The sequence below is a fragment of the Leptosomus discolor genome, chromosome 2 (assembly GCF_034619465.1).
Source record: "Leptosomus discolor isolate bLepDis1 chromosome 2, bLepDis1.hap2, whole genome shotgun sequence".
NCBI classification, from domain to species: Eukaryota; Metazoa; Chordata; class Aves; order Leptosomiformes; family Leptosomidae; genus Leptosomus; species Leptosomus discolor.
In genome coordinates, this window is record NC_141392.1 from 122,519,849 (window position 1) to 122,545,566 (window position 25,718).

The window sequence follows — 25,718 nt, forward strand, 5'->3', positions numbered from 1 at the left end:
TGAAAATGTCACTAGTGGGTCATACCGAAAGTCAGCCTAACCCCACTGTCTTTTTTGCAGGAAAGGCCAAAACCAGACTCCTAGGAAGAACTGGAGGGCAGGATAAATATACGATGATCTCCCAGCCTCTGCTGTATTCCTTAAATTAGAGATGATGTATTTGTATTTAATACCTTGTCACAGTTTGAGGCTGGGCCGGCCACTAATGAATGACAGACGCTCTCTACTAACCTCTCTTCCCTCCCAAAAGGGAAAAGGAAAGTGAACAAGAGAGAGAGACTTTATGGTTTGGAAAAGAAAACTAAAACAGCTTTAATGGAACAATAACAATAAAAGAATAAATAATAATAAGGAAATAATGAAATATATACAATATGTACAAATACATACAAAACAAATACCGAACCCAACTCCCCCCACCCTGATGACAATACGTCACCACCACACCGCAGGGCTGGCACTGGGGCAGTCCCAGGCTGGACTCAGCAGCAGGCAGGGATGGGATGCAGGAGCTGGACTCAGGCACTGGATTCAGAGATGTACGGATTGGGATCGATGACAGAAAAACAGACAGAGTCCTCCTCAGATGTTGGCAATCGAAGAAGAGAGGAAGAGACGAAGGGAGCGAGACTCTCGTGATCTCTCAGCTTTATACTGAATATGACGTATAGGGGATGGAATACTCTGTTGGTCAGGTTTGGGTCACCTGTCCAGTTCGCTCCTCCCTGTAGGTGCGACCTTTTTCACTCCCGGCACCCCAACACAGAGTACAAGATTTAGCAATGACCTTGGTCGCTATAAGAACAAGTATAAGCAAGGGCCTCTCTGCATCCCATTCCTTGGTACGGACTATAAACATCTGGCCTTATCACTGCTGGGAGAAGTCACTGTCTGGAAAAACAGGCTGCTGTTTCAGAAAATGCCGTTAGTTAGAGGAGACTTAACTGAGAAGTTAAAGCACTAAAACAGAATTAGTTCTGATTTAGCCCAAACCAGGTCATACCTTTAACAGATTTTTCTTTCATGAGTTGGCCTAATAAACTTTCAAAACCACAAAATCTTTCAAAAACATAATGCAACGAGTTTTAAGAACAAAATTTCACATGACAGTAAGACAAGGTGAACTAAGGGCAATGAAGCTGGCGAAGCACCTGGAGAACAGGTCTTATAAGGAGCAACTGAGGGAACTGGGGTTGTTTAGTGTGGAGAAGAGGAGGCTGAGGGGAGACCTTATGGCTCTCTACAACTACCTGAAAGGAGGTTGTAGTGAGGTGGGGGGTCAGTCTCTTCTGCCAAGTAACAAGTGACAGGACAAGAGGAACTGGCCTCAAGTTGCACCAGGGGAGGTTTAGGCTGGACATTAGGAAAAATATCTTTGCTGAAAGAGTGGTCAAACATTGATACAGGCTGCCCAGGGAAGTGGTGGAGTCACCATCCCTGGAGGTGTTCAAAAAAAGTGTAGAGGTGGCACTTCGGCACATGATTTAGTGGGCATGGTGACATTGGGTTGACAGTTGGACTTGATGATCTTAGAGATCTTTTCCAACCTTAATGATTCTATGATTTCTATGATTGTTAAAATAGTGCTGCAAGTGTCATCAGCAGCTGCAGAAAGGCAGGTACCAAGCCCTTACTGAACATAAAGATCAGGTTTTACAATCTTCTTGATTTGAAACCAGTCATTTTTCTTTAACATGGAATTCCCTACCTTCCTTTTCTATAGAAATTAGTACAAAACTATTTTCATAAACTTGACAAATTTGTACTGAGTTCCTGATTCACTCTACTTTATGCTGCGTTTTTCAAACATCTTAAGATGCATTTTATATATACTTGTGTATAAATATATATATATATATACACACATTTTCTATATGTATACTTACATATAAAATGTATCCTAGGACACAAAGCGCTGCTGCATATACTTACAAGATATTCAGACAGGGATTTTACTTCTTTTCTGGAATGATCCCATTCTGGGTACACTGCAATATACTTATTAACTCTGTTGTACTCTACAATATCATTGAGTATTTGAGTACTTTGCTGTGGTAATGATGACTAAGACTGAGGGAAGGACCATAAGTGTACAAAATGTTTCAGCATATCTGAAGAAGTTTCTGAGTGCAACTTTGACAGAAGAAATACTTAATAGCGTTGAGCCCTGATCCAGACAAATACTTAAACACACGTGTAAGTTTAAGCACAGGACTTTTTGTGTTCAAGCCAAAAGACTGAGCATCTTGGAGAATCAAACTCTTCATGTGTGACTGTTAGCTTTAAATAAATAATTTTAACACAGAGGGATCCTGCGAAATGGAAACTGTTTATCACAAGGCTAAGCTGCCAATAGTCTAGTGTTGGGGTGAGCAGAGGTTGTTTTTCTGTTCTTACTGTGCTCTCCCTTGAGTGTGAGGAATTTAGAGCTATTAAACAGACACAGACTTTTCCCTGTCACCACTAGAGGAGATTCTTCTACCCTGACATGGAGGTCTAAATGTTGTATATTTCGGTCTAGACCTCCTTTATGATTATGGACATACTTGTACAGGATGTTCACCAAAGTCCCAAAAACACGGAGAGGAGCAGAAGAGCTTCCCTTACCTGCAAGAGTAGCTTTTGTGGCATATTGACAATAAAGGGTGCCCTTTTGTCCGTGCCTAACTCTCCTATATGTGTAGAGAAAGTTTAGTCGTCTAAAACAGAGCACCATACACTACAATCCCACCAAAATTATATCTTCGATATAAAATGTGTTACGCTCGGTAACTGTTAAGCAGATAGTCTTTTTATGTTTCAGGAGATGAAACATCAGTCCCTCATACTGATTAAGATGAGCTCTGTCCCAATGTTTTTATTAAAGTAGAAAAGAAGATGAAGATGATAAAATCTGAACCAAATTTTTTTAAGCATAAAAAAAAATCTCCGGGTTGCCTAACCAGGGGTGATGGTCAGGGGAAAATATCCAGTGATGTAACTAAGAACTGATCTGGGCCCTGCAGTTTCTTCTGATTTAACAGCAACAAAGTGCATGTATTTGCAGTTGAGGAAAATATAATTTTTACTGACACTGAAACTTCAGCTTCAAATGTTCAGTTTTCCACCAGAGGGCACTCCTATATTTTTAATGAAGGCAAGATCTGAAAAAAAGCTGGGCAGGTTTGCATAGCTTGGCGTGTACGCTGCCATTTTAGCTGTGACATGGCAAGCAGAAATATGCAGGAGCAGCTTCACCTCATCGCGCATCTGCCAGCACTATGCATCATCTGGCACCCTCCACTGCTAGCCAGTCATGCACAGCCAGTCTTCAGCGTGCCCGGTGTGTCAGGCTTACACATGTAAAATCAATAATTTCATACACACAGTGTCTGATGTGGCCAGGCTATGACCCGGGTTAACCTGGGATTGAAGGGATCTGTGTCTTCCTCTTGCAGGAGAATGAGGCCACCTGTATCACCAGGGTTGGCACAAGATGTCAGCATTTTCTATGGAATATTCCATCCACTGCACTGCCCAGTGATTTTATTTTTATTTTATAAAAATTAAATCACTTTGAGAGTTGATGCAGATTGGGTTGATTTTGTAGATCTGATGCTTGAGCATTTATGTCAATATACAATAAAAACCAAACATTTGCAGTCAAATCTGTAGAAACTGAAGAACTTGTTAGTTTAGCTAGACTGTTCCTATCAGAAGTCATATATTATAAGGGTTTTTCAGGCTTTTTTAGATTTTACTTGGTTTTAGAATGATATTATGGTAGTTAAGGTAATACACTTGCATGAAGAAAATCTAAGCAGTTTGAGTTTTTGATGGCAGAAGAGAAAGCATAGCCTTTAGGGCATCCACATGAGGAAGACAAAGTTTTTTGATGAAAAATCCTAAAGAAAATTAGAAATTTGTTTTATCTAGACATATAAGATTAAAACACATTTCTTGACAGGCTCTATCAAGGCTGAAACACCTCCTAAGGATTTATCAAATTTAGTCTTGCTCCTTTCTGAATTATTCTATATTAATTCTGAAATAATTGACAAAGGTCATTTAAGGAGGAAATAAGCTCCTCTGGTAATTTGACCAAAATATATACGACCAAATGGTTTGCACGTTCTGGCACCATGTCAAAAGTGACAGATTCTCACAGCACCTCTTAAACTGAACAGGCAAATACTTTTCCCTTACTCTAAAGCCAGTGAGAAGGAACAGCCTGCAATCAGACTGTCACACTCAGCTTTACACCAAGGAAACACCTATGTTAACCTGAACCCAGTTGAGAAAGCAAGGGAGAGCCAGGCTGAGTTAACAAAGGTGTAAGCATGCATTTCTGTTTTTGATCCTTTCCTCTCAGTTGTGTTTTTCCCATGGACACCTTTGGCACGTTCTTTCTGGCAGTTTTTTCCCACATGGTCATAGCTCTGCAAGAGGTGCTTACAAAATCACCGGTGTTCACTGGACCAACAGATGTCACGGGGCTGTGACCTGCCAGTCTTGTCAGAAGCAGAGAAACTCACAGAGAAGAGCCAGACAGCTTTTAGTCATGAATGTACTTTGTAATAAGATTGCTTCCTTGACTGCATTGTTCTGTGATGACACCTTTCCACTTTGCTACTGCCTGTGCTCCAGCTAATGCATCAGCCAATGTCTATTCTGGGCCAAACTCATGATCTGCAATGTGATCAAATGGAGATCAAGAACAGAGGGTCTCCTATGAACCTGTGATATTGCACTTGAGGAGAAGAAAGATGACTTCCATGCTTTTGGGATTCGAATATGGGGAATGTCTAACTAGTTCATCTAATAGGACGAGTCACTTCACTTCTCTGGAGTGCTTTGTGACAACCTATCTTAAAGTGCTTTTTAAAAGTCTTCTTTTCACCCACTGCAGAAAATCTGTTAGTGTTTAACTGCCTGCCAGTATCTCCACTATTCAGTCTCTTGCTTTTCAGCCAGCATCCTCGTGGTCTGGAGATCCCCACCTCCCAGGCCCACCCTAGCAAGGCCTGATGTCATTAAAGCCCCACAAGCCTCTTGAGTTTGCAGATGATGATGAAGACCTGTCCTTGCAAGAGTGTGATCTAGCCTACTGGGGTGGGATTCGTCTCATCCAGCTCTAGAATCTAGGGGTCTACTTCACATGCTGCCTTTGGAGGTAATGCAGGCACTTCAGGTCTGCATTTCATGTCCTCTTCTTACAGCAGATGTCTGAGATAGGTTGGATGAGCAGCTAAGTTAAATGACTGCCTTGGTCTCTCAAGGACGTTTAAAAAAGAAGTAACACACAGGACAAGCAATTCACTATCTATACCTCTTTGAGGACAAGGTTGAAGAAAATTGTTTCAGGAAGAGATGTAAGGGGAAGCTGTAAGGATATAAATGCTATCTCTATAGTATTATGTGTCTAGTATAGCTTTTTGGACCTTAAGGCCATCTGGTTTGGCTCTGGCCAGTATAGCTGAACTCTGCCTGTTGAATCAAGCTGTCAGTAATGAAGGGCCCTTGGCATTACTAACCTCTCAACCATGTCAATGTTTTTCCAGAAGGTAATGCTAGTTGGTCTAAGCCAAAATAGCTTCAAGGACTAAGATTATAAAAGTACAGAAGATCACGTCAGTGCTCAAGCCTGTGTTCTAGCTCTCTGTAAACTGTTGATATAGATAGACATGGGAAAAAGGATGGGTGGAAAGGGTTAGGAGGAAGATCTAGAAAAAGGTCTAAAGCTAAGAATAGATTCACGTCATGCCAGAGAGACAGCATTTGCTCTTTCTACTGTAGAATGTCGCCAGTGACTGACGAACAGTGTGTATGTATCCTCTAAAATACACACAAAATATGTTAGACCACAACGGACACGTGTAAGGAAGACCTATCTGAGCTAGTTAATGTTTATTTGAAACATCAGTGCAACGTCACTAGAATGAAAAACTACTGCCAACTGATTCATCTTCTCATCAGTGTGTTACCTTTGGAGCCTGCTTGATGGTGTCTCTGTATGGTCTGTAGGAATTATTAAAAGTGTTTTCTCCATGAGAAGCAATGCAAAATTGCACCTCTCCACTTCTTCAGCTGCTTAGCTAATCACAACTACCTTCATAGCTCCAGTGTGTACACATGACCCATTCCTGCCCTAGATCTGAGGGCTGTTTTTAGAATGCAGTGCAGTTGTTGGTGTGTTTCCCAGTTGCATAGTCACACAACACCTGTTCATGAGGATGGAAAATAGTACACATACCATATGTATTTCATAAATGTGGAATACCCAGGCATCCTGTACAATTGCTGTTTTGTCTTCAAAGCATGCCTACTGCTTCCCCAGAGCTGAGCTTATACACTCATTCACCTGCACAGTGCACTTACGTGACACGTCTGCTGGAAACAGTGGCACGAAAGCAATTTGATTTTCGTGTGGAGCAAGACATCTCATAGAGTCATGGAATGGTTTGGGTTTGAAGGAACCCTTAAAGATCAACTAGTTCCAACCCAGCTACCATGGGCAGGAACATCATGAAAGACGGCAAAGTTTTTATGACTGTTGCAGTTTAGCCCCAGCAGGGACCTGAGCCCCACACAGCCACTGGCTTACTCCACCTTAGTGGGATGGTGGGGGGGAATCAGAAGCATAAAAGTGCAAAAACTTGCAGGTTGAGATGAAAACAGTGTAACAGGCAAAGCAAAAGCTGCGTGCACAAAGCAAGCAAGATAAGGAATGCATTCATTACTTCCCGTTGGCAAGCAGGTGTTTTTCTGCAGGAAAGCAGGGCTTCATCACGTGTAACGGTTACTTGGGAAGACAAACACCATCACTCCAGATGTTCCTCCCTTCCTCCTTCCGTCCTACAGCTTTTATTTCTGAGCATGACATTATATGATACAGACTATCCTTTTGGTCACTTAGGGTCAGCTATCCCAGCTGTCTCCCCTTTCAGATTCTTGTGCACACTACTTGTAGTTGAGGCAGTGGGAGAAGCAGAGAAGACATCGATGCTGCTTCAGCAACAGCTAAAACGCTAGTTTGTTACCGACACTGTTTTGGTCACAATCCAAAAAATAGCACCATACTAGCTACCATGAAGAAATTTAATTCTATCACCTCAGACCAAACCAATATAATGGCAAGCAGCTTCACTGACCCACAGAAATTGCTTTTAGCAGTCTAAAACCATCCTCTTGTTTTTCTGTAAATCCTGTAGAGTATCCACCAACCCTATATGTTTATCTTTGCCAACCCATAGTGTCACATAATGCCTCTGAGAAAAAATGGTGAGTTTTCGATGAATTGTTCCACAATATTTCCAATTTCTCTCCCCATTAAAGACTGTCAGTATGACTAAACTGGCTCTAGATGGCTAAAGTAGTTCCAGATGGATCTCACCCCACATATTGATATCCCTGACGTGGGTAGGCTCATTTGCTTTGGTTAACCCACGGCTGTGTGGTACCTCTTGGCTAACAGGTGTCTTCAGTGCCACAACTTTACAATCTTGTTTCTTATTAACTGGTAATGGGTGGACTGGCTGGCAGTTACGTGATGGGTTAACCTGAATGGCCTTGTTGATTGTTGTTGGTTCCTATAATGCAGCGAAAAGGTAACCTATGTTTTGTGTATTACCTCCTAGGCAGGATGAGCCTCCTGCTACCACCCACTAAAGGCAAAGTGGGTCCGATGCTGCAGGTCATAAAGTGAACAAAGACAGCTTGGGCTCAAGGGAGTTGCGTTACGCAGAAGATGAGATCAGGCTCAGACATCGAGCTGCTTGGGGCGATGTATTATTAAACACTATCTACTGATATGCTACTTTTGTAGAAGCTGATTACTGACATCCTACTTTATTATTCCTCATGTTTTATCTCCACCTTGTTTCACAGATGTAGTTGGCAGTGCACGGCACTGACCAAAGACCCGTGGCACTCATTACATGATAGCTGCTCCTCACAAGTGCCATCAGGCATGCAATTCCTATTCACGATTTTGCTAATGATGCTGGTTAACTTGTTGCTGTGTTGCTGTTCAAGCAACCTAGAAAACATGGTCTTGTCAGTCTCAAACTAACTTACCTTTTACTTATCATTTTCTTTGACATAATCCTCTGATAAACTGAAAGATAAATACATGACAGACTCTGCAATATATTTCCCCAGCACTAAATCTTAGCAGTAACATTGCAGAGGGGTTTCGTCTAGTGAGTGCTTCTTTTGACCTGTTTTCTATTTTGTTGCAGCTGCAGATCTTAAGGCACATTTAAATCAGAAACAAATTATTGTTTAGCCATTTCCCATGCTTCAGGAAGTTTCCTGACTTTGTGTGAATGTGGGTGTTTAATGCTAACAGCTAAGGACAGGGACAGGATACAGGCAAGTCAAGCACATTCAGTTGCTGAAGGTCTTAATTTTTATTAGCTTTGATGCTGTGATTAGATGGGAGGAGTGATTCCCTCTAAGAGAAAACTAACTAGGGGAATAGTTTTCTACTGGGTTAATGTGTTGATTTATTTCAGCAAGGGTTAATCAGGCGCCAGGACACTTTCGTTGAAGATAGCTGAAACTATCTTGGTTCCTTATGTCGACCAGATGTCGATTTGGTGAGGAGGGAGAAGAAGGGGTGGATTAGGGAAATGCAGCTCATTGTTAGTACTGGCCTATCTAAGGTAATGATGTGAGTCTGTTGTGTGACCCCGCAGTTGGTCTTTCCTTCACCCTGAGGCCGTGCCTAATCCTGAGGGCAACCTAGAGCTTTTGCACAGGCTGCAAAACCAGTGAAGGTCAGGGACTAAATAGCAAGGCAGCTGCACTCCATGGAGCCGTGAAGGCTGCTGGTATTACCTGAGCTACAGCCAGGATAAAATTCCAAAAAAACCCACTTAAAGCCACGTGAGTTCAGTCATTAGATTAACAACAATATGGATACACTGTGGACATAGCTTCTGCCCAGAGAACATGTCATGGAAAGGGAATGCTGTGAGCCAAAAGGAAAGCAGAGAGAGCAGTAGTAACTGAGCCACGGTGTCACTGCAGGCCAGAGCATGGGATTTCCTACACTTTGCCTGGTGCTCTGTCTCCTCCTCCTAAAGATGGCTGTGTGACAAGTTCAGTTAAAGATCATGGTACTAGGGCACAAACAATGCTTTTGTTGGCATACTGTCGAGAGAATATGCCTCTGTTAATTTTATTGCAGTGGCGTATAGGAAGCCTGATAATGATGCTGAACTAAATTGCTGTAATATGCTGATCTCCTCTTTAAACCAAGACATTTTTAATACTCGTCTGCACATTTACAAGGGTTTGCTGAAATATAAAGTATGGAAAATTTGGATGAAAACGTGTGATAGATAAACTGGCTTTCAAGGCATACTTAATATTCCAGATTGGCAGTTACTGCAAGTCCATTCTGCTGCATGTGCTCATCCTAGCTGATTTCAAATGGGAAGAAGACTGATTTAACGAAGTGGAAGTGAGTAAGATGCAGCTTCCTTAATGTGCTATCCCTTTTCTATAATTTTCCAAGTCAGAAGGGTAGGAACTTTGGTCACACCATATGCCTCAGCAGTCTTTGCTGGACAAGGGGTTCAAATCTCTGCCAGTCTCATGAGAAACATTTCCCAAAGTCAGCCTCCTGGAGAGGGGCTAACACAAAAGCTTCTATTTCATACATTTTTTGGACAAGAGCCTCTCTGAAGCCTTTCACCTTTGTTAAAACTGGCAGTGAGAGATGAAACCTTTCAAAGTGCACATCTACTTGAGTTCAATAGCAGACAGTGAGGGACTACTCCTTTGTAGCTCTTGCACTTACGCCTTTGTGCTCTTTAATACATGGCTAAGAGGTGCTTAGTGTGTTTTCCTGATCTCCAGCCTGCACAGTTCCTGGGCCTGTGCAAAACTCATGAAGTTCAGCAAGACCGAGTGCAAGGTCCTGCACCTGGGTTGGGGCAATCCCAAGCACAGACACAGACTGGGCAATGAGTGGGTAAGAGCAGCCCTGGAGAGAAGGACTTGGGGGTGCTGGTGGATGAAAAACTGAACGAGAGCCAGAGATGTGCGCTCACAGTCCAGAAGGACAATGGCATCCTGGGCTGCATCAAGAGAAGTGTGATCAGCAGGTCCAGGGAGGGGATTCTCCCCCTCTACTGTGCTCTGGGGAGACCCCACCTGCAGTGCTGTATCCAGCTCTGGGGCCCCCAGCACAAGACAGACATGGAGCTGCCTGAGTGGGTCCAAAGGAGGGCCATGAAGACGGTCAGGGGCTAGAGCATCTCCCCTGTGAGGACAGGCTGAGAGAGCTGGGCTTGCTCAGCCTGGAGAAAAGTCTTCCAGTACTTAAAGGGGGCCTACAGGAAAGGTGAGAAGGGCCCCTTTATCTGGGAGTTCAGTGATAGGACAAGGGGTATCAGTTTCAGACTGAAAGAAAGGAGATTTTGTTTAGATATTAGGAAGAAATTCTTTACCCTGAGGGTGGTGAGGCACTGGCACAGGTTGCCCAGAGAAGCTGTGGCTGCCCCCTCCCTGGCAGTGTTCAAGGCCAGGTTGGATGGGGCTGGGAGCAACCTGGTCTGGTGGAAGGTGTCCCTGCCCATGGCACAAGGGTTTGGAACGAGATGATCTTTAAGGTTCATTCCAACCCAAACCATTCTATGACTCTGTGACTCTATGATTAGGAAGGAACCATAACTGTTATTTTGCTTCTAGCCTGTGTAGTTCAGAGGAAATCCTGAAATACCTTGAGAACAAACAGACCAGACAGAGAGAAAATAAATCCCTTGAGTCTATTACTTTTTCAAAGTAATGATTTTAAACTTAACCTGTAGGTTTATGAACTATAGCTCATGAATTTTGACCTTTTAAAGAGGTCATAGAAAGCCTCATCAATGGGAATAATTGGCACCAGAGAGAACAAACCATGGTTGAGTTAAAAAGGTCTTCACCACAAGCCAAAGCTATAGAAAAGTCAAAAGGACAAAGTTCCCCCAAAATAACACAGAAAAGTCTAGGTCCTGAGCGTGCAGGCTTCTGAATCCAGCTATCCCAGGATAAGCTAGAACTGGCGATGAAGAGCTACCCACTGTAACTCCTCAAATGTCTGCTCTTTTTCCACACGCACAGTGAAAAGAGGTAATATGCCTCTTTTTCATCATGGTTTTATTACCTCATGTTTATTACAGGATAAGAGCATATACATGGGCAATTATTACAGAATACTTTATGTCTCAAAACTGTTGGAATAGGTTTCCCCCACCTTTATTTGTTCAGTTCTTTAATCATACTGAGAAGTACCTTTATTTGGGAGTATTAGATGTCATGAGAAATGGCTCTCAAAAAGCAAAGACTGACTAGCAAATGAAATCGTTTCCACGAAATATTTTCAATCATCTTCCAGAACTGACACACCTAAGCATTTCTATTTAAGTCTTCAGAAGATATCAACTTTCCATCAAATTGCTTTAAACTTCTACTTCAAGGGTCTGATTTTCTGTAGATTATGAAGCAGATTTTTAGAATATGAGACACAGAAAATGAGGGCCAGATCCAATCTGTGTCCAATTGGTGTATTGAACTTCATAGCACAGGGTTCATTGAGGGGTTTGTAGTCTAATTTAGAGCTTGACCCAAAAGGTGCTACACACACTGCTGTCTGTTGTTCAGAGAATCATTATGCCTTAACTAGGAGGAGCAAACAATGCAACCAAGCAAAGAATATACATTCTATAGACAAGATACAGAGCTAGATTATTCACAAAATGTATTAGCATGTCTGACTGAGGCAGAACGGAGTTAAGCACCTAATTTTCACACCCTTATGTGAAACACTTAACCACTCTGCAGGTAATAAATAGTAGTTATTTAAAGAAGAGTATTTCCTCTCTGAACTGAGCCTGATTTCAGGTGGAAGCCAAAGTCCTGTGCATAGGGATGTGGGTATTGCTAAGAGTCCCCAGAATGAAGTGTGGCATGTAGGTGGATGTAAATGCAGGAGCACAGCCAGCCCTGGAAAATCCAGTGAATTATTTCAGTGCAGCATTGTGACTACATATAGATGAACCATCCCAACTCTTTCACTTACTTGTTTTCCTTTACTGCTGTGGACTGTGGGATTAAATGCACTGATTTGTACAGCGCTGGGGATTTCTTGCAGTAGAACTGCATTCCTTAAAGAAATAAGAAATGTTGGATGTGTCCCTCTCTCTGAGCTGTGCTACAGACTGAATTAACAGTAGGCGAGCTAGACCCTGCATGGCTGCCAGCAAAGATTCTCAGCCCTGGTGAAGCTGAAGGACTCACGCTGCCATCACTCTTTGTGAGTCCTCCACGTTGGACACTCAGGCACTGACATCCCCAGTAATCCCATTCTCCTGTGGAAAGTGTTTAGTCTCTCTTTATGACCACAGGGAGAGCCAGGTTACACTTCCAGAAAACTTAGATGCTAAATGGCTTCCTCTTTGCTTAGGTGGGAAGAGGTTTATGAAAGGTGAGGAAGTCGTTCGATGCACAATAAAAGATTATGTTTTTGCTAAGTGATCTTTACCGATCAAGGTTTGAGTGACAAAGCTGTGCTGAGCTCTCTGTCTTGTCTAATAGCCAGAAAGGTTACAGAAGAATAGACAGGAAAATCTTCCTACCCAATGATGACATCTGGTCTGTACCGTAGCCCACACCCAAGTGGACAAAACTCAGCTGTTGAGGCACTTTCTTCTCCTCCTCATAGTGGGGATTTGTCATCAGGTGTTTCTGTTACGTGAGTTGGGTGATGTTCAGACATGAAGACCTCAGCATTTTCAAAGAAAGTGCTGAGACAAGATGTTGCTTCCACTCATGACGAAAGCTAAGGTGAACATTAAGGTCACCTCCCACCAAACTGAAGGGATCTCCAGCAAAAGCAGCTCTTGCAGTAGAGGTGAGCCTGTTGGACTACTTCCCACCCACAGCCCTGCCTTCCTTATGCTTTCCTTTTAATTATTTCCCTTCACAACACATCTACTTGATAAGGACTACAAGCATATCAACTTACTGTTGATGAGGAGGAACAATGCTGATGGCTGAAGTGGGAAAACAGATGAAAGGAGAGAAAAGGGGAGCTCAGCCATCTCTTCTAAATAGACTCCTGGGTTGCAGCTGATTTGGAGCCATCTGATAGTTTTCCAATGTTGCTGGGGGAGAGTCTTTTCCTTTCTGGGGCTGCATGTCTCAGTATCAGCCAGACTGTGGATAGTTTACTGCCAGGTTAGGAAACAGAATCAAGCCAGTAAGGAGGAAACGTAATGGTGGTACTGGGGATGATCTTCCCCTTCCAACAGTGGTAACCTGTGTAAGCCATCCCAGGTAACTTCACTTTCCATAGTGCTGTCAGATGAGATGGATGATCTGTTCTAGCAATTCTTTGCCATTTCCCCATCCTTTAATACCACCCCTACAAACTCAATCTCTGCACTTTATCAGATTATGTCTGAAATCCCACCCATGATGTATGCGTGAAATAATAGCATAGTTTAACATTCCTCATCCCACAAAGCTCTTTTCTGTATTTTTACAGACCCTGAGTTGTAACAAAAGAACTTGTTGGACTTTATGGTGAATTGTGCTGAAGAGTTTTCCCAGATTAAAAATAACTGATTTTTGGTAAGTTAATTTTTATCATAGAACAGCTCCCTGAAAAACAGCTCCCTGCAAAACAGCCAGAACAGAATTAACAGCAAAACTTGTGGAAAAATTGTCAGAAATTGTTTGATACAGCACTACTACTAAATGATAAACTTAGCAACTATGGCCAAAGCATATTGTAGGCAGAGTAATAAATGTAGTTACAGCAATGGGCAGTCCCTGCCACTTAAAGCTGAAAACCTAGGAGGTTTATCCTTGACATACTACAGCAAGTGCTGGTTTGTGGACAGGCTGAGACCTGGATTAAAGGATCCTCACAGACAGCTCTGGGAGAAATACAGCTGCTTAATTCTGAATGTGTGGTCCTAACTGGCTCTGATAGCTCTCTGACATGCCAAGGGAAATCTATAACCCTTATGCATGCCACAGCATAGAGGGAGTGGGAGGATTAAAACCTTGTTTCCTATTAATTTGAAATAGGCCACTCCTTGCTCAGTCTTTTGTTGTGATTTGCATCTCATTCAGAGACACTTCATGTGTAAGGTGCTGTGCAGGCAGTCTCGGTGACAAACAGAGGGATTGTTGGTGCCACGGCTGGATTTCAGGGTGTTAATCATCAGGTTCTGGAGCATTTCTGTGACCAACTGAGGGCCCTCATCTGGGCCTCATAAGATCTGAGTATCCACCTGTTCTTTTCTTTTATGGCTACAAAATCATAAAATAATCTACAAAATTTGTAAAACTATCTGTAGATTATTTCTGTTTGCTTTAAAATTTGTCTTATCTTTCTTACCTGTCCAGCAAGCCGATGCAGCAGAGCAGGTGCGCACACACATGAAATCAGAAAATCCACCTGAAAATGGCGTAGAAAAAGGTAGGAAAATGTTCGTTACTTTGTTGTATAACGCTTATCTGAGTTTATCTCTGGTAACTGTTAGAGAGAAAATTAATGAGGATTATGTCCATACAAGTAGAAAAGGCACCTTTCTGCTCAGATGATCAATATTTGAAGTACAGCACTCCCAATTTTTTTTAAAGACACTTTAAATTCCATTGTATTTTTTATGGCATCTTTACTCTTGCAGAACAGAATAAAAACCTGGCGATGAAGACTGTGGATGGTCTGGTACTAGATAGAGCATATTATGTAACAGATGACAGGTCAGCCTCAGAGGAAATCTGTTTGATAAAACCAAACTTACGTATGATACTTTAAAAGTTAGACAAACAGTATAGGAGGATGAACCAGCATTGGCAAGAATTAACTGGATGGGAAAAAACCCACAAATATTTCTTGGTCTTGTGTAAACTTGCAATTCCAACTAATTTCTTTGGGTTTACATAATTATGTGAGAGAAGATTAAGCCAAAGGTACATGCTCCTGCAAAAACGCAGGAAAAAAATACTCTAAAAATCAATGCATTTGTCTAATGTAGCAATCAAAATCAGAAGTGTGAAAAGTGTAAGTGCAACTTCATTATAGTATTATACTCCCAATCTTCGTGTGCTCGCTGTAGCCTCTCTCTTTTTAGTTATCATCCAATTAAGTTTAGCTGAGGAATGGAAAGTTTTATCTACCATGCAATTTCAGATACTTGTGGCATGCATTTCAAAAAGTCAAGCTGTCCTTCCCCTTAATGCTTAGGACATTCTTCCAGACTGTATTTGAATACTATGGAATTTTCCATATTTTGATCAATGCATTCATGTATGCTTTCATAGCAGGATGTTGGTAGTTGTAAACCCTACATTTCTTGGCTTCCTCAAATGTTAATAACTTATGTTTAGTGTGAAAAAGGAAAAAAAAAGTTGCTAGATACATTAAAAATAGGGTACAGGATATTAAATTTCATTAACATGTTTTAAAACATTGATATTTGTGAACTGTATTACCAAATGATGATTTCTCTTGCATTAAGTACGTTTTTGCCTTTGTGATAACTGTCAGGCAGAGCTTTGCTGAAATCTGTCAGGCAGATTAAAAAAAATAGAGCTTCCTCTTCGAATCTCAAGGAAGTATGGAAAGAAATTCACTGAAGACATTATATTATCAAAAGTCAGGTTTTGACATTTTAGATTAATTTATGAGATTTGTTGGTTTGTTGTGCCTGCTCTCAAAGATCTCCTTCTGTTAAGCCCACGTGATTATCTATTTGCTAGCTCTGTCTTTCATAATGTTGTGGAGTTTGCTCCTTGGATGTTATGTGGAAACAAATCAATAAAAAGATACAAGAAAAATGAAATTAAAAAAAGCGCCTATTCATGTGAAAATAGTCTTGAAAAGAAACAACTCAGGGTCATTTTTCTCCTGCTGCGAATTACACCGTATGCAATTTGGAAGTTGTAATGGGTGTCACCAATCTTTAGAATGCATTGCCCTTTTTTACTTCTCTTAGAAGGCTTATTGGATGTACAGATGCATTGTTAAACAGTGTTGTCCTGCCACGTGCCAACGAATGCAAGACATCCATTGGTTTAAGGGTAGTTATCTCTGTGATGAGAGTGTTATTTAAAAATTAGAGATCCTTCTTGCAGTTATTTTGTTCAGATGGACACACACCTTGTTTCTTTCAGCTCCCTTTCACAGAGAACAAATGTTACTCTAAAGCATGTGCAATATCTTTTTCCTTGAATTTGGGACAGAACAGTTGCATCGTGCAACCAGTAGAGTGTCTAAGCGAGAGGCAATCCACAGCTTCAGGAGGGATTTTTCAAACCCACCACACATAACAAGACTTCACCGTTTTCCCATCCTCACCATTGAAACATTGTTCTAACACTTCAAAGTGTCAAATCAACCAAAGCTCTAGGCACACATTTAAAAGTGTGCTGCAGGTTTTTGCTTTGCAGGTTTCAAGAACATTTCTTCAAATTTTGAAAAATAACTGAATCAAGACTTACAGCATGAGAGAGGTGTAAAATACATCCGTCTTACAAGCTTTCAGAAGGCTGCCTACATTCTAGGGATATCCAGAAGTTTCATAACTAATGATGGTACATTTTCAAAATGACATTAAAGTTTCCGTTTCAGTGCTAAAAGGATGTCATGACTGTCGGATAACAAATCTGGGGAAAGACCAAACTCAGTTCTGCCTGCCGCAGGATTTTTCTACCTTCAGTTAAAGGACAGTATTTTTGTAATGGTGAGAGACAGGGTACTGCCTCAGCTGAGCTGTGCCTATCATTAAGTTTCACTGTTCCTGTTATACTGTTGCACAAGTGAGAATTCTTGCAGTTTAGAGAGGAGCTGATTCTAAATTAATTTGTGGTCAGGCACTTGGACTAGGTAGGTCCTTTCCAACTGAATCTATTCTATTCTATTCTGTTCTAAACTATGTACTTTTCCCACAGTGACCCAGGGACCTATGATATGGGACATAATTCAGACAGTCTCCTAGAGCAGTCAGCTATCTGCAGAGAGCTCCATCAGAAGCAGGCGAGAAGGAGGAATGGGAAATGACCCCTTTCTACAGGCCCTCCCATGGCAGCTCCTTCTCTGCTCTGAATCCTTTGTAAAGGCAGGAAGGGTTTCAAGGGTTTCACCCTGAGAGATGAAAATACCCTGGCACAGAGAAGCTGTGGTTGCCCCCTCCCTGGAAGTGTTTAAGGCCAGTTTGGATGGGGCTTTGAGCAACCTGGTGTAGTGGAAGGTGTCCCTGCCCATGGAAGGGGGGTTGGAACCAGATGGTCTTGAAGGTCCCTTCCAACCCAAACCCTTCTCTGATTCTATCATTTTACGATGTCCTAGGATGAATGTATGCTGTGACATGAGGACCCCAATGCCCACAGGGAGCTATCAGGGACAAGGCACACTGCCTTGCAATACATTATGAAGTATATATTATAATGGCTTTTAAGTCTCTTACCAGCACTGCCTGGTTGCAACATGACCATTTGGTACCAGAGTGAGTCACTAAACCTTTTTCATGCCCTAGAAACACTGGACTGTACATGAAGCAGTGATCATAGCCGTCTTCCTTCCAAAAGATGCTTAAATGAAAAAAGGTGTTGGTGGAGGTCTACTTTTTACCAATTTGTTTTGTACGGAGAGAATGTTACAGGGGAATACGAGACCTGATACAATGCCAGCCTGCATTGTGGTGGGTTGACCTTGGCTGCATGCCATCTGCCCAGCAAGACACTCTATCACTTCCCTCCTCAAGAGGATAGCAGGGGGAGAAAATAAGATGAAAAACCCCTCATGACTCAAGATAAAGGTAGTTCAATAAAGCAAAAGCAAAGGCCGCATGTGGAAGCAAAGGAAAACAAAAGATTTATTCTCTGCTTCCCATCAGCAGGTGATGTCCAGCTACTTCCCAGGAAGCAGGACTTCAGTATGCATAGTGGTTGCTCCAGAAGACAAATATCATAATAACGAATGCCTCACCCTGCCCCCTTCATCTTAGCTTTTGTTGCTGAGCAGATGTTGCATGGTATGGAGTATCCCTTTGGTCCGTTTGAGTCAGCTCTCCTGGCTATGTCCGCTCCCAAGATCTTGCCCACCCCCAGCCTGCTGGAGAGACAGCCTTGATGCTGTGTGAGCACTGCTAAGCAGTGGCCAAAACACTAGTGTGTTATCCATACCTTTCTAGCCACAAAGCACAACACTGTTAGCACATCATAGCAGATGAGGGCTGCTATGCGGAAAATTTACTTCATCTCAGCTAGACTCAATACAATAGCCAACATTTATGAAGAAGGTACTGTAAGCACTAAAAAAGACATTGCTATTTGGGACTGGTGAGGAAAACATTCTGTGCTCCACCCATCAGAGGTATGATCATTTGGAGAGAAAAAGAATGTAAAATTCCTTGAAGCAAATAAGAGCAGATTAATGTCTCTGTAGCACAGCACAGGACATCTTGAGTTTCCTGCTCCAAAGCATTGCTTATACCGTCATCAATCTAACAATTGTTATTACCTCTCCAGATCTTGTCTTTTTTAAGTACCAGTTATTCATTTCACACTAAACTACAATGGATTAAAATTCTGCCATATTTCTCGGAACAGAACCAGCTATTAATATACATTGGAAGTAACCTGGGAACCTAAAACTTGTTTTTGTCAAAAAAAATGCCCTGAATGTACTTGTGGCAAATGGGAATGTGGATCTGACCCTCCTTTACCAAAGAAAAACATTCAGTGAAGGTTTTCCATACACTGGCAAAAGCTGTCTTCAACCGTGATTGCGACTTGTGGCTGGTGAAGGTCATGGACATCACATGTAAGAACTGTGCAATTAGCTCTGGATGTGGTACTCTCCATCTGTGCAGACACCTACATGCATTGCCAGAGGCCTCCGACTCTGCCTCCTGCACAGAAACATCACAGATGTGTGTGTTCAACAGCGTGTATTGTGCCATATCTTATTTCTTTCATCTGAACCACATCTCCCTAGTTTGCATATGTCTTTTGTGGCTTTGTCAAACATGCTACTAAAGCCAAAATAACATCCATTTGTCCAAGTGACTTAGTGAAGATAGTTTGGTTTGGCAAGGTCAGCTCATGATGGATCCATGCTGGTATTTTATACTCTATTGATTACAAAATGACAGGTAAACAATTCACTCTGTTATCTTCCTGGATATTTAAATTGGGCTTGTTGACCTTTAGCTCCCTGAGTCTTCATGGGTGACATGTATGAGGGCGGACTTTCACCTCAGTACTCTACTTCTTTCCTCTTGTGAGTGCCTGAGAAATGAGTTATTTGGATTATGATGGAAGGAAATAGATTTCTAGAGCCATTATTCACAGTAAACGGACTTTTTTGGAAGTGGGGGGAACAAGTCTACACATTTTCTTGACGATAACAACACTGGATTAGCTATTGCATTATCACCATTCTTACTTGGACCTGTGCTAATTATTTAAGAGTGCAGTAAATTGTGTCCCAGCGCTCACATCTGTCGCTTAATTTACTAGTAGAAATGTACCCAGATGAGAGGGCTTGTATACCATTGGGGGGAAAAAGTGGTGGAGTTGAATAAGAAAAAAGAAACCCCAACCAATAAGCACTTTTAATTGTGAAGCCAAGCTTTTAGCTTAATGCTCATCTTTCATGCTAGAAGAAATGTGTGCTGAAATGAATGAGTCAGAAATGTGTGTTGAAATTATTCAGTGCCAAAGACTCTGGGACTCGGAATCTTAATTATGACATCAGCTTCCTTAATAAGAGACGATTGGAATGTGAAACCATTGTAAGGTGAGACTACAATAATACTTAGTCCTGCTGTTGACTGCACAGAACACTACCTGCATCACAGAAGTGGGTATTGCATGTTGTTTATGCTAATGGTAGTTTCTTTCTGAAAGAGAGTCTGAAGGAAAGTTGTTTGCCTGACTTCTATTTTTGCCTGGGAAATCTTCAGTTTCTCACATGAACTGTTTCTGCGTATGCTGCTAAATAATCAAGCTCCCTTCAAAACTTAATGTTAATAAAATCACAAAGTTAGTGGAAATTTAGTAAGCTGTACTTCATGGTGATAAGAAAGAATGAAAATTACAATGAATTGGTCAGTGAAGAACGAGCAACAGCAGATACTAAAAAAAATAATTTTAGAAGACACCTCTACTTGTTGCTAAAAGCAAAGTTTCCAAATGCAGAGACCTTCCCCCTTGGCTACCTATTATCGCGAAACAATCCCTTTTCTCAGACAGCTCTTTTTTCATTAGAAGGTAGGTTTGGTTACCAGTATTCATGCTAAGTGTAACCTTATATAAAAACCAGGATCCACAAATGAACCACACTTTTATCTTTTTTTTTTTTTTTTTTTTTTAATGATTGAGCATTTTACAGTAGAATGTAAGTCAGCAAAAGACACAAATTCTAAACGGGAGTAGTTCTAGCGGAAACTGTTCTGCTCTCCTAATTCCTTTTGTGAACCACTTATTTCAAGCAATCCAGTTTATCTTCTGATCCTGTTAACAGTACAATAGTTTAAAATGTTGATCGAGTTAAGACTAGTTGCATGACCAAGGACTATCCATTTTACTGAGAACATAGGCCAGATTGGGTGGGGCGTTGTCCCTGCTCATGGCAGGGGAGTTGGAACTAGATGATCTTTAAGGTCTCTTCCAACCCAAACCATTCTATGATTCTATGAACACATGAAACATATGAAACATATGGAACCACAGAACTTTAAACAATGCTTCTTAGATAACATTTTGGGAAAAGAAAGATGTGATAAGCTAATCACAAAATATATCTGGTACCCAAATGCCAAATTTCAATTAAGATGTTCGTTGTGTTCTAGACCATTATATGAATAGAATATACACATTCTCCTACAGCTTTTTCTTGGGTGAGTCACTGGACTGAAGTTGGTCCTTCCGCATATGCAGGAGAGACAGGATGGAATCCATTTTTGTGAAAGAAGTCATTAAGGAGATGGATGTCCAGGAAAGGTAAAGTTGAACCTGATGTTTTATTTCAGTGTTGCATTGTCAGAAAGCAGAGCAGTGAACTTGTTGAAGCTATGGGGGCACCCAGGAGACTTTGCCAAGGTAGCAGGAATTAACATCTTCAAAGTTTCAAAATTTGGCTGAAAATTAATTGAAACACAAAATTAATAATAAATGAAAAATGAAAAACTGCAGCATTTCCTTTCAGTATATTTTTCATCAATATTTCTTTTAACTGTATTTTTTTGCTTTGTTGCTGTTTACTCCAGAGCAGCATCCAAAACCTGTGACCACACATCCAAAATTCTTAGTTTTTTCAAGGAGATTTCTCACTGAACTTTCAAGGTGTTTTGAGGCTTTTTTCCTTTATACTACAGTCCGAGACAAGAATTAGGTTAATTCCATAACAGAAGATTGAAATTAAGTCCTGCATTATGAGACTCAGACCATACGTTATTATTTTCTGTTAGAATTCTTAAAGCTCAGATTTGCTACTGTCTTTTACCAAGTGTATTGCTACTGATTGCCACTTGATCAGCTATAATTGTTCGAAGGAGGAAGGAGAAAAAAAGATAAAGATGTTCTCTCCTTCCCTGGCATTTCCAGCATTCAGGGATGAGAATTGCCTCTCCTGGCTATGGAAAAGCGTATAAACTGTAGCTGGAAATCTGAGGTCAGATTTCTCTGCTACCATTGGTATAAACGTTTCTTTGACCTCACTTGCAGACAGTGCATCTTTTTACACTAGGAAGATTCATGAGAGTTTCCATATTGAGGCTCAGACACTGTCATCTTTAATGAAGGTATCTAGGCCATATGAATATCTTGATCCACAAAGTGGAGGGTATCTGCATCCCAATGTACACCAACCATTATCTAACATTTACCCACCCTTATCATAGACTCCTTATTCTTTGTTTTCACTCCACAAATTGCCCAACCAAGGTAAAGCACCTAACATGGTAAAGTGTCGTTCTACAACAGTGCTTTCGGCCCTATATGTGAACAAATAATTTAAAAACCTTGCCACTTGCATAAATTAATTGCTATTTTTTTTAAGCACTAACTTTACAAAAGTCACAATTTAAAAGCTTGAAACTTACTACATAATCCGTCCTCACAATCATTAGGGCAGTCACCACAGGTTTCTCCTTTTTTGTAGGGTGTCTTAAATGAACTTTGGAAATTCCCCCTGAAATATCAACATAAGCTATAAAATCACTATAACATATCTAAGAAAAAACTTAATTATACGGGTGCATACGCATTTTAATTTACACTCAGTCTTTGGTTATACATCAGGCAATATTTCTATATGTGTTGCATTTATCTGGGAAGGTTTTGGTACTGGAGGGAGGCAGAATTTGCAGGGGTGGCTTCTGCGAGAAGACACCAGAGGGTGCCCCTGTTTCAGACAGAGTCAATATCAGCTGGCTCCAGGTCCGACCTGCTGCTGCCCTAAGCAGAGCCAAGCAGCGACGGTTGTAGCACTTCTGTGATTGCATATTTAAGAAAGGGTAAAAACTACTGTGCACCAACAACCAGAAGACAGGAGTGACAATACATGAGAGAATCAACTCTGCAGACACCAAGGTCAGTGAAGGAGAGGGAGGAGGTGCTCCAGGCGCTGCAACAGAGATTCCCCTGCAGCCCATGGTGAAGACCATGGTGAAGCAGGTTGTCCTCCTACAGCCCATGGAGGTCCATGGTGGAGCAGATATCCACCCGCAGCCCATGGAGGACATCATGCCAGAGCAGGTGCATGCCTGAAGAAGGCTGTGACCCTATGGAGAGCCTGCACTGAAGCAGGCTTCTGGCGGGACCTGTGAACCCATGGGGCACCCACGCTGGAGCAGATTTGCCGACAGGACTTGTGACCCTGTGGGTGACCCATGTTGGAGCAGTGTGTTCCTGAAGGACTGCACCCCATGGAAGAGTCCCACTCTGGGGCAGTTAATGAGGAACTGCAGCCTGTGGGAAGGACCTGCATTGAAGATTGGGAAGGACTGTCTGTCCTGGGAGGGACCCCACGCTGGAGCAGAAGAGTGTGAAGAGGAAGGGGCAGCAGAGACGTATGATGAACCAGCTGCAAACCCCGTTCCCTGTACCCCTGACCTGCTCAGGAGGAGGAGGTAGAGAAATCAGGAATGAAGTTGAGCTTGGGAAGAAGGGAGGGGTGGGCAAAAGGTGTTTTCAGATTTGTTTTTATTTCTCATTATCCTACTCTGGTTGATTGGTAATAAATTAAGTTAATTTGCCCAAGTCGAGTCTGTTTTGCCTGTGATGGTAACTGGTGAGCGATGTCCCTGTCCTCATCTTGACCCAAACTCTTTTTGTCATATTTTTTCTCCTCCTGTCCTGTTGAGGAGGGGGAGTGATAGAGTGGCTTGGTGGGCTACTGGCAGTCAGCCAAGGTCAACTCACCACAATATATTACAATGTGAGTGTGAAAATTAGTTTTAGGCAGTTTAAGAAATCATCATTCTGCTTTAAAATTCCCACTAAAGTTTTGGTATTAATTCTAGTCTTCACTGTACTGTACATATTGATATGCCTTTCTGAACTAGGATTTCAAGTAAAATGTGGAAAATATTTATTTGTGATTTACTGTTACAAGAATCAGGATTTTTAGGCAAATGAAATTTAATCTGAAAATCAGTGTCACTTTTATGTGTTTTATGCTTTTGCTTGTTTAACAATTCTTTTGATGAGTATGTTTCTGTCTTTCCATATTCCTGATACACTCTTCAAACCTGTTGCTCAGCCATGGGTGATATACCCTATCACAAACTTCACCATCTCCCAACTAATTTTGATAACGTAATAAGCTTCAGAATCAGAATCAATACTTACGCAGGGCAGTATTGGCATACATAAAAGTATTTGAATTTACTGTTGGGACAGAAAGAGACAGCACATCCAATTTGATAATTATTGAAGAAAACCATCTGTAGGTATAAGAAAAAAAATCACAGGAGAATGAAAAATATAAATTTGAAAATCATTTAAGTACGATATGCATTATAGAAACATTTGCAATCAAATTAAGTCACTTAATTTACTTTTTTATAGTAAAATATAAGTGCCACCTTGCTGGAAACAAATTTTTTTTCCCTGCTTTCACCCTTGAACCAAAGAACACTTAGGATGTAATGATAATAATTTATCACACATAAACATAAAATGTTTGAGTTAAACCATCTCATTTATAAATGTTTTCATTCAATTAAAACTGTTGAAGATGTAGGAATCATGATGTAAAATTTTGTATCCTGTGTTTCTTGCAGAGTTATCATAAGCAGTTGTCCATCTGGAAACTCTCTGAGTCAATGGAATTCTGTAGACTGTATCAAAGCTCTTTATATATCCTTCCTGATACTTTAATAACTCTGTTCTTCCAGTGTCTGAGCAATTTTCAGGTGTTAGTGTCAATCTTCAGATATTAAACAAACAAGGAAGTTTCTTCCGTTTGTTTCTTCCTGAAGTTTTAAAATACCAGTATCTTTATTCTTTACTCTGAAAAGACATTTAGCCTATTATTTTCATTTTAATTCTGTTACTTTGAAAGTTTTCATCTCGTTTTGTCAGAGTAACTCTCATGTCTCCATTCTACTTATACCCCTTAAAGATGAGAGGGTAAAAGTTGCTTAGCTGTCATATAAATATATATTTATTCAGCCTGAAATATAAAGAAGTTGCATCTACCTGAGTGTAATGACCAACCATAGCACCTTGTGTTTTTGCTCCAGTTCCATATTCAAAATCTTCCTTCTCATTGTACCAGGCCTGAACAACATCTGGCCATGAAAAGGGGGTGGATGACATGAAGAGATTTTCACCACATAGTACATCTGAAAAGAGAAAGATATACTTGTGAGAAAAAGACAGCAAAAGGTGGTGTGATTTCCATGGAAGTTCTCATCCCAGATGGGACAGCAAGGTGTTATTTTTTTCCAGTTCAGTGACATTACTCTTCGCCAATCCTGAAGTTGTCACTTGACCAGTTTGCAGCATGGCCAGCCTGTTTGGCTGGTAGTTTGGTTGTTGACCTTCTGCGTGTCTGTAGATACACCTGCATACGTGCACCACAGATTCATGACTGTAATTTTGCTATTTGAAAGTTAGCAAACTAGTCATTATTCAGGTCACAGCTCAGCAATCTTGGGAAAATCCCAATAGTTCAAAGCTTACTTCAGATACACAAGAAGGTGCCTACACTGTCTTCACTGACTGGTTTTTTTCAGGTCCAACCCTACTGTGTACAAGTCAGTTCTCACCTGGGATTCACCTTAGCAAGAACCAAAGGATTTGGTTTTAAGGAAAAAGTATGGGGACTGAAGGACAGTCAACATCTTACATACAGTACAGAGAGAAGTCGGTCAACACCACGTTGAGCACTGATGATGACTATTGTTGACATAATATGATAACTTCAATATGTTGACATAATATAACAACTTCAAAATCCAACGACTGAAGTGTTTATATGGGCCTCCAAGATAGTTACAGGTTGCAAGTTGCCAGGGGATTTAAAAAATGAGTCTCGTCTTAGATCGCCAGCCAGTTTTGGACCTTCACCCGTTGCCCCTACCTTCTCAGACAGTTTCAACCAGCACATGTAAGATGGTTTCTGCAGTAACCTGGGTCTAGATTCTCTTCTTTCTGATGGATATTTTGAGAGAATATGCTTTCTCACTATGATTTTTTTCACCTACTGAAGAAAATGG

The 25,718-nt window shown here is 41.2% G+C and overlaps 1 protein-coding gene across 1 annotated transcript in view; it reads right to left on the reverse strand.

Moving 5' to 3' along the window:
- The window catches only part of LOC104351564 (serotriflin), a 50,777-nt gene that overhangs the window by 22,778 nt on the left and 2,281 nt on the right, over positions 1 to 25,718 (reverse strand). The window contains exons 4-6 of the mRNA XM_086460487.1: positions 24,697 to 24,842; positions 23,845 to 23,939; positions 22,095 to 22,183 (exon numbers count right to left, since the gene is read on the reverse strand). Of these exons, the coding sequence (XP_086316613.1) occupies positions 22,095 to 22,183; positions 23,845 to 23,939; positions 24,697 to 24,842 (330 nt within the window). The remainder of the gene's footprint in view (positions 1 to 22,094; positions 22,184 to 23,844; positions 23,940 to 24,696; positions 24,843 to 25,718) is intronic.